This window comes from Gadus macrocephalus, chromosome 1 (assembly GCF_031168955.1).
Source record: "Gadus macrocephalus chromosome 1, ASM3116895v1".
NCBI classification, from domain to species: domain Eukaryota; kingdom Metazoa; phylum Chordata; class Actinopteri; order Gadiformes; family Gadidae; genus Gadus; species Gadus macrocephalus.
The window spans coordinates 26,276,568-26,289,739 of NC_082382.1; the positions used below are offsets into that span (position 1 = coordinate 26,276,568).

At 52.2% G+C, this 13,172-nt stretch overlaps 1 protein-coding gene across 1 annotated transcript; it reads left to right on the top strand.

The window, feature by feature from the left end:
- Window positions 1–546: 546 nt before the first annotated feature.
- On the top strand, window positions 547–12,695 carry LOC132464214 (plasma membrane calcium-transporting ATPase 3-like; the record flags this gene model as incomplete). Its single annotated transcript, XM_060060489.1, is given in 6 exon segments — window positions 547–817; window positions 3,361–4,042; window positions 9,929–10,126; window positions 11,100–11,357; window positions 12,568–12,623; window positions 12,625–12,695. Coding segments are annotated over 5 exon segments (770 nt in total), but the record flags the coding sequence as incomplete, so codon positions are not given.
- Between the last annotated feature and the right edge of the window lie 477 nt (window positions 12,696–13,172).

The following is a 13,172-nucleotide window of genomic DNA, read 5'->3' on the forward strand; positions in this document are numbered from 1 at the left end:
GGGGGGGGAGAGAGAGAGAGAGAGAGAGAGAGAGAGAGAGAGAGAGAGAGAGAGAGAGAGAGAGAGAGAGAGAGAGAGAGAGAGAGAGAGAGGGGGGAGAGATGAGGACAGGAAAGCAAAAGAGGGGAGAGAGGAGAGAGAGAAAGGGGAGGGGAGAGAGGGAGGGAGAGAGAGGGAGGGAGAGAGAGGGGGAGAGGGAAGAGAGAAAGGTGAGGGGAGAGAGAGGGGATAGAGAGAGGGGGGGGGGAGAGAGAGAGAGAGAGAGAGGGGGGGGAGAGAGGAGGACAGGAAAGCAAAAGAGCGGAGAGAGGAGAGAGATATGGAGAGAGGAGGGAGAGAGATCAAGAGGAGAGAGAGGGGGAAGAGAGAGGTGGGAGAAAGAGAGGGGAAGAGAGAGATCAAGACCAGAGGGAGCGAGAGAAGGGAGAGAGAGGGGTGAGAGAGAGATGGGGGAGAGGAGAGAGAGATAGGGGTGAGGAGAGAGAGGGGGGAGAGAGAGAGAAAGGGGGGAGAGAGAGAGGGAGAAGGGAGCGAGAGCGAGAGATAGGAGAGAGAGAGAGAGGAAGAGAGGAGAGCAAAAGAGGGGGGAGAGACAGAGGTGAGAGAGAAAGGGAGGAGAGAGAGAAGAGAGAGAAAGTGTGAGGTAGAGAGGGGAGCGAGAGAGGGGAGAGAGAGATAAAGAGAGAGAGAGGATCAGCTCGCAACTCCGTGAGAGATCCGCAAGCGCAGCAGCGGCATCAGTGCTGTCGACCCCTCCCCCTCACATCCGTCGCATAGAGCAGATCCATGTTAACGTTGCCATCACCGGACGGGTGCGGTAAGCGCAGCATCTTTTTTTTTGCTAAGCATGTAGACTCATAATTTGAGCACACCTTTTCCTCAGGGTATGATCTGTTGATAATGTCTGTGCTGCTTTGACGGGGCGAAAACATTGCAATAAATTAAAACAAAATCGGCGAATGTTGTGACAAAAAAAAAACAAGAGGAAGAGAGGGTAGATGTAGGCTACAGGAGGATGCCTGCTGCCGCCGGGTCTACAATAACCCTATCATCATCTTATGCAAACACATCAACATCTGGCCGGGCTGTTTTGCTTCCGCATTAGAGGAATCCCAAAGTCAGTGTCTCTAGCCTGTTCATTGTGGCCACAACAGATGGGACCTCGCTCGCTTGTCCGCCTCACAAACACGCAAATACTCACGTTTTTTTTGTGTTGTTGCATTCGGATGTGAGCGGAATTTAAAGGCAAGCCAGGCTGGTTATAATATCCCACGTCTGTCCTTGGACGGGTGAGTATTTAAAGTGACTATAGCCTCACTCTCGTTTCTGTCGCTTTAAAATGCCATGGTGTGTTACAAGGTTTGTCCTAAATAGCACATAGCCTGCATTTTATTAGGATTAATACGATTTTTATATTTTAATTATTGAGATTATCATGATTATTGTAATAATATGAATCATAATAATTCTTACTATTGCAGCAGCAGCCAGTACAACACCCGGGTTGGCATCATGTTAGAGATGAACCTGTCGTGTTGATCCGTGGTGCGGATGGGCTGTAAAGCCTCCTGCTCAAAGCATTCCTCCATAAAGCTCCATCCACCAGGCCTCTTTCTAGCGGTTATATAAATTCCTTTAAATGACAACTCATAGTGAGGACTCAACCTGCACACTCCTGCAGTGCTGTGTTGCTTTATGCACTCGGCCGGATGATAGAAAGGGGGGCTAGGGGCATTTAGACGATAGGACTAGGCTGTAATGCCTATATCTGGCTTCTCTGGCAGAGATTTATTTATTTATTTCACGTTGAGGAGCCGGTGTCTCGGGGAATAACCTTGCAGTAGAATCCGGCCCCCCCTCGTCAGAACCCCGCGACAACTTGCTCTCCCGCCCCGGAGGAGACAACGACCTGTTTGGACCTGGACGGTATAGAGTCGCTACGTGAGATGCATTCTGATGGGTCTGGTTCTCTCTGATTCGAGTGGGAATCTGTCCCCACGATAACCCCTCGAAAAGCCCACACTAAGTAGAATTTCTGCAATTAAAAAAAAGGACAAATCTTCGATTATATCGAGTCTAGAACAGCCCCCGTGCGTGAGGAGGAAGATCCCCTTTCATCGAGCGAGGGGTGGCGGTGTGGGGTTGTGGAGACCAAGGTTAACCAGCGCTACGTGAAGGTTAGAGTAAGGGCATCCATCCGCTATCCCGCCTCCTCAGCAACGCCTCCCGCTCGTTCGGTGCTGCACATCCGTGTTGATTATCCACACGGGAGGTTATTGTCTCTGACCATTCATTAAACATGGAAATGCGGTACGGAGCGACGGGTGGACCGGAGGACAGGGGAGTACTAGTGTCTCTGGCGAGGCGCCGCTGGCAGCACGGCTCTGCGCGTCGCCTGGCGGAAAGGGATTCTCGCTTCTGATTGGCTCGTTTCATTTGGGCATCACGATTCACGGCGTTCAAAACCATTTTATCTTTCGGTATCTGTCAGTTTTTTGTGGCTTTCCTTCTGTCTGTCTATATGTATATCTGTCTATCTATCTATCTATCTATCTATCTATCTATCTATCTATCTATCTATCTATCTATCTATCTATCTATCTATCTATCTATCTATCTATCTATCTATCTATCTATCTATCTATCTATCTATCTATCTATCTATCTATCTATCTATCGATCGATCGATCGATCGATCTCTGTATCAATCGATCGATCTGTCTATCTATCTGTCTATCTATCTGTCTATCTGTGTCTATCTATCTATCTATCTATCTATCTATCTATCTATCTATCTATCTATCTATCTATCTATCTATCTATCTATCTATCTATCTATCTATCTATCTATCTATCTATCTATCTATCTATCTATCTATCTATCTATCTTTTTGTCTGTCTGTCTGTCTGTCTGTCTGTCTGTCTGTCTGTCTGTCTGTCTGTCTGTCTGTCTGTCTGTCTGTCTGTCTGTCTGTCTGTCTGTCTGTCTGTCTGTCTGTCTGTCTGTCTGTCTGTCTGTCTGTCTGTCTGGCGATCGGTCTGTCCGTCTAATTATCTAGCTTATCTATACTGTCTGTCTTTCAACCAAGATTTGGTCAGCTGTTAATTGTATATAAATATGAATAATGAGCACATGGAACAAGATTGAACTCACTTCATTGCAGAGTCAGCATTTCTTTATTTTTTTTTATGTTACGCCGATAAAGTAATATTCTTTTGCTTCACAACCTTCAGCCCAAAACAAAGACACACTATTCACGTGCTAGCTAGACAAGTCATATTTTTTACTTTCGCAACAGAGAGTGTTTACTTCTTCAGAGCATTAATGAGCCTTCCTACCGTCTCTATCTGTGTTCACAGCTTCTAGATGTTTCCATCTTCATTGAACATCCTTCCCTCTCCAGTCCTTCCTATGAAGGTCCACCAATTAACTGTTCCCCATGGAACGGTTTGATCTCCTCACAGAACCACACAGAAGACACATTAGATCATATTTAGTCCAAAGATACAATTTATTAGACGTAAATGTGCAAGCAAAAGTGTCTTTCACACTTTGATATCTCGTCAGTGACTCGTAGGAAACACAAAGTCCCCCGTCGGCCCCGGATGTTCTCCCATCGTCCGTCCCTGCCGACCACAGCGAGGGCCTGAGGGGAAGATGCTCCCGGAGTCGGCTCGCGGCGGAGACCCCAAGACAGACAGGCAGTGGAAGTCCCAGCGTTAGGGAGCCTTAGAAGATACATCTGACCCCCCCACAGTGTCCACCACACACATCAGGCTCCTCTCCGCCCCGACAGGGACCCATTCAGAGGGATAAAGACAGTCAACCCCCCCCCCCCCCCCCCCTCATCGACCATGGCCGCCGTGACGAGCCCGGTGGACCCCGGCGTCGAGGTGAACCACGCTGGGGACTTCGGGGCGACCCTGGAGGACCTCCGGGACCTCATGGAGCTGCGGGGGCCCGAGGCCCTGCAGAAGATCCAGGAGATGTACACGGACACGGAGAGCCTCTGCCACCGCCTGAAGACCTCCCCTACGGACGGTGAGTGGACGCTAGGAGGGCCCAGGGCCCCACGGGGCCCTCACCCCTTGTTGGGGGGGCGGAGTGGGGGTGGTTTGGGGGAGTTTAATTCAAATTGAATTCAAAGCGGTTCATGGTCGTAGTTTGGGGAATTTAATACAACTTCAATTTATAATTCACGGTGATGGCAATTCAACTGAACTGGTGTTCAGATCCAAATGGGGTTTTGGGGGGGGATAGTTTTGGAAATTCAATCAAACTGTTGAATTTAATTACGTTTTATTGTTATTGCTGTAAGAGCTGGTCGTAGTTTAGGGAATGCAGTTAAAACTGCTTTTAAAATAATTACATTAACAAAGACACTTGATGCTTTGCACACCATGCAAACTGCACAATGCTAAGACAGAAGATAGGCTTTGGTCATGTCGGCAAACTAAGAACACCTTGAAGCCGTCTCTCTCCAGGCTCCTCAAGGCATCACTTAATGGCAAACTAAGAACACCTTGAAGCCGTCTCTCTCCAGGCTCCTCAAGGCATCACTTAATGGCAAACTAAGAACACCTTGAAGCCGTCTCTCTCCAGGCTCCTCAAGGCATCACTTAATGGAAAACTAAGAACACCTTGAAGCCGTCTCTCTCCAGGCTCCTCAAGGCATCACTTAATGGCAAACTAAGAACACCTTGAAGCCGTCTCTCTCCAGGCTCCTCAAGGCATCACTTAATGGCAAACTAAGAACACCTTGAAGCCGTCTCTCTCCAGGCTCCTCAAGGCATCACTTAATGGCAAACTAAGAACACCTTGAAGCCGTCTCTCTCCAGGCTCCTCAAGGCATCACTTAATGGCAAACTAAGAACACCTTGAAGCCGTCTCTCTCCAGGCTCCTCAAGGCATCACTTAATGGCAAACTAAGAACACCTTGAAGCCGTCTCTCTCCAGGCTCCTCAAGGCATCACTTAATGGCAAACTAAGAACACCTTGAAGCCGTCTCTCTCCAGGCTCCTCAAGGCATCACTTAATGGCTTTTGCCCACAACTGATTTTGATCCAACATGCACTTCAGCGGTCGGTGTTACTCAGTAGCTAGCTGCTGTCCTCCTTGTGCACATCGTGTCCACGTGGGGGTACTCTCCAGACCTGCATGGGGCGCACATCGTGTCCATGTGGGGGTACTCTCCAGACCTGCATGGGGCGCACATTTGTTTGTTTTGCCTCAAATCATTTTCTGCAGCAAATTTGCAGAATCCCAGAATACCAAAGGCAGCGCAGCGCAGCTGACCTGCTGACCTGCTGACCTGCTGACCTGCTGACCTGCTGACCGGCTGGGCTGCGGACCCGGGTCTCCCCCACCGGGTCTCACCGGGTATCCCCCCCTGGGCTTCCCCCCCTGGGTCTCCCCCCCCCCTGGGCTTCCCCCCCCAGTGTCTCCCCCCCCTGGGTCCCCCCCCCCCTGGGTCTCCCCCCTTGGTCTCCTGGGTCCCCCCCCCCTGGGTCCCCCCCCCCCCTGGGTCCCCCCCCCTGGGTCCCCCCCCCCCTGGGTCTCCCCCCTTGGTCTCCTGGGTCCCCCCCCCCTTGGTCTTCTCCCCCCCCTGGGTCTCCCCCCCTCCTGGGTCTCCCCCCCCCCCCCTTGGTCTCCTGGGTCTCCCCCCCCTGGGTCCCCCCCCCCCTGGGTCCCCCCCCCCCCTGGGTCTCTCCCCCCCCTGGGTCTCCCCCCCCCCTGGGTCTCCCCCCCCTGGGTCTCCTGGGACCGTCGTACAGACTGTTCCCTAAAGGTTCCCTACATTATCCTTACCAGCACATTAGGCACACACACACATGTGTGTGTGTGTGTGTGTGTGTGTGTGTGTGTGTGTGTCCCTGTTAGTGTGTGTGTGTGTGTGTGTGTGTGTGTGTGTGTGTGTGTGTGTGTGTGTGAGTGAGTGAGTGAGTGAGTGAGTGAGTGAGTGAGTGAGTGAGTGAGTGAGTGAGTGAGTGAGTGAGTGAGTGAGTGAGTGAGTGAGTGAGTGAGTGAGTGAGTGAGTGAGTGAGTGAGTGAGTGAGTGAGTGAGTGAGTGAGTGAGTGAGTGAGTGAGTGAGTGAGTGAGTGAGTGAGTGAGTGAGTGAGTGAGTGAGTGAGTGAGTGTGTGTGTGTGTGTGTGTGTGTGTGTGTGTGTGTGTGTGTGTGTGTGTGTGTGTCCCTGTTAGTGTGTGTGTGTGTGTGTGTGTGTATGTGTGTGTGTGTGTGTGTGTGTGTGTGTGTGTGTGTGTGTGTGTGTGTGTGTGTGTGTGTGTGTGTGTGTATCTGGACCTTTCAGAGGTCTAATCTCCCATGTACGCCGTCTCCCTGTATGTTAGCCGACTGTGATATATAACCCTCTGTCGCCCTATAAAGTAAAAATAGATCCTGGATCAATCGGCCCCTGACTGTAACCGCCATCAGGGGTGCACCTCACTCTGCCCAAACATTCGGAGGTGGAATTAAAACAAATCAAATGAGACCTTATTCTGTACATTGTTTTACCGAGATAATCACGGCATTTAAATAATCTGTAGCTCGCTCTGGTTTCTTTCTACATAACTTTAGACGATGTGCAAGGCTTACACGTTAGGTTGCTAAGCTACTAAGGCGCCATCAGCGACTGGGTGGGTGTGAGAGAGAGAGAGAAAGAGAGAGAGAGAGAGAGAGAGAGAGAGAGAGAGAGAGAGAGAGAGAGAGAGAGAGAGAGAGAGAGAGAGAGAGAGTGATGGACAGGCATGAAAGTCCTGTTCTACAAAGTGCTTTCTCTCTCTCTCTCTCTCTCTCTCTCTCTCTCTCTCTCTCTCTCTCTCTCTCTCTCTCTCTCTCTCTCTCTCTTTCTCTCTCTCTCTCTCTCTCCCTCCCCCTCTCTCTCCACGGGCAACATGCAGTGGGCTTTTGTAGCGGAAGGTTATGGAGAGAACTGTACTGCATTAGCAGAGAGATGCCTGTGCATTGACTTACAGTCAAACGAGCTCCTGTTGTAGGTGGTGATTTGCTGCAGGAACATAAAACTAATTGAATTGCAGTTGAAGGCTTTAAGCTTTTTTGATCCAACAATCGCCTTTCTGTCTTAAAATTGATTTAAATGGCTACATCTTGTCATTTGAGATGAAAGTCTTTTTATGACGAATGGGACGACAATTATTAATACAAAAGATGCCAACACACTTCAAAAAACAGCATCAAAACGAATTCAGGCACATCCATGTATAATTAAAGAGACTATAATTACCCAGAGTGCTTAGCGGGTGGCGTTGCATGAGTGAATCAGGGGGTGCAAAATCATCTCCATAAGAAGTCTCTTAAAAGCTGTGCAGGTGGGCAGTACTTAGTAGATCTAGGGTGTAATGAATGTCCAAGGTCCAGGGTAGAGGTTCTGGGTTCAATCCCCGACGCCTGCCATCTACCTGCACCCTTGAGCCCTAAGGTTAGGGTTAGGTAAGGGTTAGAACCCTAACCCTAACCTAAGGTTAGGGTTAGAACCCTAACACACACACACACACACACACACACACACACACACACACACACACACACACACACACACACACACACACACACACACACACACACACACACACACTGACTTCACCATCTGTCTCCCTTCCATGGCCAATCTATCTCACTAGTGAGTCGGGGGGGGGGGAGGCTGGTGGGAGGGAGTGGGGGGGGGGAGGCTGGTGGGAGGGAGTGGGGGGGAGGCTGGGGGGAGGGAGTGGGGGAGTGGGTAGGGACGATGGGGGGGGGGGGATGGGGGGGGGGAGGCTGGGGGGAGGTGGATGGGGGGGGGGGTGGGGGGAGGGATGGGAGGGATGGGGGGGGGAGGCTGGGGGAGGGATGGGAGGGATGGGGGGGGGGGATGGGGGGGGGGGCTCTCCTCAACCCAGCGCTGCTCCACTTCATGGAGAGTGAAGGGGGGTTTACTCAGCCCTACTGTGAATCAGCGACACTCGGTGAGGTTTGTGAGGATGTTGGAATGGGAACTGTTGGCCGGTTGTCTTGGCCTGGGTCCCGCCCAGCCCCGGAGGTGCTAACGAGGCCAGGGCTTTGAGCCTCATTGGGCTTCGATCGCAGCAGTGTGCCGGGCGCTCAGCCAAACGCCGCCGCCCCTGCCCCAACACGCCGCGGCCTGCGATGGGGGGGGCGATATCAGGGGACGATCGCCTGCCTTTACTCTGGGCCTCGACGTCTCCCAAGTGACGCCGTTAAACCAACAGCCCGCCGTGTGCGTCTTAAACGCCCGAGAGCTCAGCTACCGTGTGGCTGTGAGTCTTCCGATGCTGCATACTCGCCCCCGGCCCCCGCTCGGCGGCCCCCGGCCCAGCTCAGACTAACCCCGCGCGGGACACTGACCCCACTGGAGGGGGGCGCGATTGGACTGCGGTCACAGATGACCCGTCACAGCAGTTCCACATCCCGCCAACACTCCGATTTAGATCTTGCTGTAAGTAAATGTGGGGCTTTAGGCGCTCCATCTCCACAGGGTGAGTCCTCCTCCAGCAGTGTGAGCACTCAGATCAAGGTGTTAACACTAACCCTAACCCTACACCATTTCCATGAGAACAGCAGTGAGGGCTTTTGTTCCATCCTGAGGATGCAAAGGGATCCATGTGCTCCTAGGAAGAGGAATCCCCTTTCGTTCCAGTTTGCCTTTTCCTACATGTTCTGTCCTTCCACTCCCCAAAAGATCTACGATATAGGGAATATGTATCCTTGGGTTGCGTCCATTAAATACCATATCTGCAGACAACTTCCACATTATATTATCATCGTTGATAGACAGTATATAAGCCTGGGCGCTGGTGGCACCTGGAAGGGAGCGAGCGTGTGATTAGAACGAGGAGATTCCTCCTGCCCTGTCTAGGTGCCTCAGGGCTGTTTAGTGTGCTATTCTTATGTATATGATGCTGTTATCCTCCGAGAGATATCCCTTTGGGATGTTGGAGAGGATACAAATGCAGAGGCCCGAGGTCTTAACTGAATCTCCATCTCCTGAACTGAGAACCTTCTTCCTCTTTTTAATAAAGAGGGGTTCAGGAAAGGGATCTAGAGATGGAAGATTGAACGAAGCATGGATTTATTTTCTGGGGGTTTGAAAAAAAGAATAAGAAATTGCCGGGCGAGGTTTTACTATTGGGAGGAATATGTAAAATACTATGATCTTTTTAAGATGTACGACAAATATGCGTTGTCTCCCACCGTGTTTGAAAACTCTTCAACTGCAGTTTTGTGGGCTCATACAGAAACTGAACCCAGGGTCAGTGTGTACGAACAATGGGCCACAGCTCTTCTAATTTTGGAACTCAGTGTTAGGACTGAGTTGTCCAGGGTCATAGCGTTACTGCTGACACACGCTGTCTAGTGGCTAACACTAACCCTAACCTGGTAGGTAAAGGTATGCATCAAAAAGTTTGTGTCTCTGTATCCACTGTATGTGGCTTTGATAAAAGCAGGACATGCTAAATAATCGACCACTAATGGTAACCAGTTGAGATCATCTACCCCTGCCAACGTCCTTAAATAATCCTCTGCTGTCATGTGACCATAATGACTCTTGACATGCAGTGTAAACACAGTTTAGCCACCAGCAAGACCGCTAATGACAGCAGCTAATGGCTACTGCGACCAAACACGGGACAGTCCCAGTTTCAGAGACAGGCTCCCTGAAGCAGTTCCACGGCACTTGGTTAACCTAACACCGATATCCTCCCAAAGGCTTTTGCAGAGACAGCGAATAAGCCAAGCTGGACCAGCAGAATAAGTAACGACACGGACATGCTGTGCGTGTTTGACTTTTTTACACTGCAGCCATCCCAGCGGACAAAAAAGTACATCTTCAAAACTAATATTCCGACAGGAAAAGCTTCCTCCTGGGAAACCCCTTTGACACGTTCCTCCTCCTTCGCTCCCAAGGTCTCTCGGACAACGTGGCGGACCTGGAGAAGCGCACCGCGGTGTTCGGCCAGAACTTCATCCCCCCAAAGAAGCCCAAGACCTTCCTGCAGCTGGTGTGGGAGGCTCTTCAGGACGTCACCCTCATCATCCTGGAGATCGCCGCCATCATCTCTCTGGGCCTCTCCTTCTACCAGGCCCCCGGCGAGGAGACTGAGGGTAAGTCTGCTCCCCCACCCCAGCCCTGAACCTGGGGGAGGTGGCATTATACGGGTTGGGAGGTGGGATTGTTGCCTCAAAGATATAGTGCGGCATTGATGTCTCAGTCAGAGCTCAGGGGTCAGAGCTCAGGGGTCAGGGGTTAGAGGTCAGGGGTCTGAGCTCAGGGGTCAGGGGTCAGAGCTCAGGGGTCAGGGGTTAGAGCTCAGGGGTCAGAGCTCAGGGGTCAGAGCTCAGGGGTCAGGGGTTAGAGCTCTAGTGGGAGTGTGGGGATGGAGCTGGGGTGTCCCCTTGCTGGTCTGGACTTCTGGTTTCCTATCTAATCAAACGTGATTCAAAGATAATGAAATATAATCCAAATTGAGTAGACATGCTGGACTTTAAAAGTTTACGTTACCGCTTCTATTCTGAGCGTGTTCATTCCTACCTTTTGATTATCTCTCTCTCTCGCTCCCATCCCTCCTCTCCCCCTCTCTCCCCCTCCTCTCCCCCTCTCTCCCCTCCTCCTCTCCCCCTCTCTCCCCCTCCTCTCCCTCTCCTCCTCCCCGTCCCTCTCCCCTCCTCTCCCATCCCTCCTCTCCCCCCTCCATCTCCCCCTCTCTCCCCCTCCTCTCCCCCTCTCTCCCCCCTCCCTCTCCCCCTCTCTCCCCCTCCTCTCCCTCTCTCTCCCCGTCCCTCTCCCCTCCTCTCCCATCCCTCCTCTCCCCCCTCCCTCTCCCCCTCTCTCCCATCCCTCCTCTCCCCCCTCCATCTCCCCCTCTCTCCCCCTCCTCTCCCCCTCTCTCCCCCCTCCCTCTCCCCCTCTCTCCCCCTCCTCTCCCTCTCTCTCCCCGTCCCTCTCCCCTCCTCTCCCATCCCTCCTCTCCCCCCTCCCTCTCCCCCTCTCTCCCATCCCTCCTCTCCCCCTCTCTCCCCCTCTCTCCCCCCTCCTCTCCCCCTCTCTCCCCCCTCCTCCCCCCCCCTTCCCCTACAGCGTGCGGGAACATGGCGGCGGGGGGTGAGGACGAGGGCGAGGCGGAGGCGGGCTGGATCGAGGGCGCGGCCATCCTGCTGTCGGTGGTGTGTGTTGTCCTGGTGACGGCCTTCAACGACTGGTCCAAGGAGAAGCAGTTCCGCGGGCTGCAGAGTCGCATCGAGCTGGAGCAGCGCTTCGCCGTGGTCCGCAACGGCACCGTCATCCAGATCCCCGTGGCCGACATCGTGGTGGGGGACGTGGCCCAGGTCAAGTACGGTCAGTACCCCAGAGCCCCCAGCCAGACCTCCGGGGCCACCCAGACCCCCCCACACGCCCATGCGGTCCGTGATTGGTTCTGCTTGCATGTCAATCAAGACCTCTTCCAGACGAGTAGGCGGGTCTTAACACAGTTAATCAAACGGCGTGCCCCAGTTAGTACAAAGGTTCCTGGTTCAGCAGGACCCTTTGGGCCTCTCCTCTCCTCAGGGCCGGGGAACGCCCTTAGGGCTGCTCAGGGTCCTGCTGAACCAGGACCCTTTGGGCCTCTTCTCTCCTCAGGGCCGGGGATCGGCCCTGAGGAGAGGAGAGGCCCAAAGGGTCCTGGTGAACCAGAGTCCTCCTCCTCTCCTCAGGGCCGGGGATCGGCCCTGAGGAGAGGAGAGGCCCAAAGGGTCCTGGTTCAGCAGGACCCTGAGCAGCCCTAAGGGCGTTCCCCCGGCCCTGAGGAGAGGAGAGGCCCAAAGGGTCCTGGTGAAACCAGAGTCCTCCTCCTCTCCTCAGGGCCGGGGATCGGCCCTGAGGAGAGGAGAGGCCCAAAGGGTCCTGGTTCAGCAGGACCCTTTGGGCCTCTCCTCTCCTCAGGCCGGGGAACGCCCTTAGGGCTGCTCAGGGTCCTGCTGTGTGCGTAAAGGTTGTGTCTAGGTTGTGTATAGGTCGATAATAAATAATAGTAGTGTGGGGATTAATTTGCATTTGTTGATTCGTGGTCCTGGAGGTAGTGGAGTCAAGGGACATTGGGAATCTTCTACTTATTGGATCGCCACAGCGCTGCTTATGAAGTCCTGAAATACTCCAGGTTTGAAGGTCAGGCGAGCGCGCTCCATATTGTTAAACTATCTGAATATCGATCTCTCCTACTTCCCTCAGCAATTATTTGTTCTAATAACTTCCGAAGGAGGTCCAATGAGGGGCGACCGCCCCCCCCTCGGGACCCAAAGACCAAACTACTTACCGCCGCTCATGCGCTGAAAGTTAATGTGCAGAAGTCACATCCATGTGTATAAGATGACTTTAAATCGCATGCTGCAGCGCCACGTCGAAATGCAAAGAGTGTAATCTCAAAGACTGAGTACCTAAAGATTCATAATCCTAATTGTTCTTCACGTTTGGGGATTAGTATCCTTACCGAACCTTTCATTGTATTTCATCATCATAATTCCTCTTCCTTATTGTCTTCCTCCCCCCCCCCCCACCCTCCTCCTTTCAGGTGACCTCCTGCCGGCCGACGGTATTCTGATCCAGGGTAACGACATGAAGCTGGACCGAGAGCTCCCTGACCGGCGAGTCCGACCACGTCAGCAAGTCTGCCGACAAGGACCCCATGTTGTTGTCCCGGTAAGCAAGTCGTCGTGGCAACCCCCCCACCAACCCTCCTCCCCTCCCTAATACCATTTGGAGTCACAAACATGGCTGGCGTCATGACGACCACTTTGGACAAAACAAACAATAACTAGATGTGTAACTGTTAATTATCTTCAACAACCAAATCTATTTATTTGTGTCTGTAGTTTGAGATTTCTTTCTTCTTTCGCTGATTCCGCCTTTCAGTCTTTGAGTCAAACGAGTGTGTTTAATTTATATTGGTTGTTTTGTAAGGTGGTAAGAGTAACATCATACGTGATTACTGCTTATCACAATGCGATACTTAAAACACATATTTTTTATTTTTAGTAGAATTCATAAAGTTTATATGAAATACAAAAAAACATATTCTACAGAATCGCTTCCAACACCAAAGTCCTACAACCTTCTAGATAGCAACAGAGCCCCGTGCTGTCAGAACCGGACTGCCAGGATGTTGTGTTTCTTTCC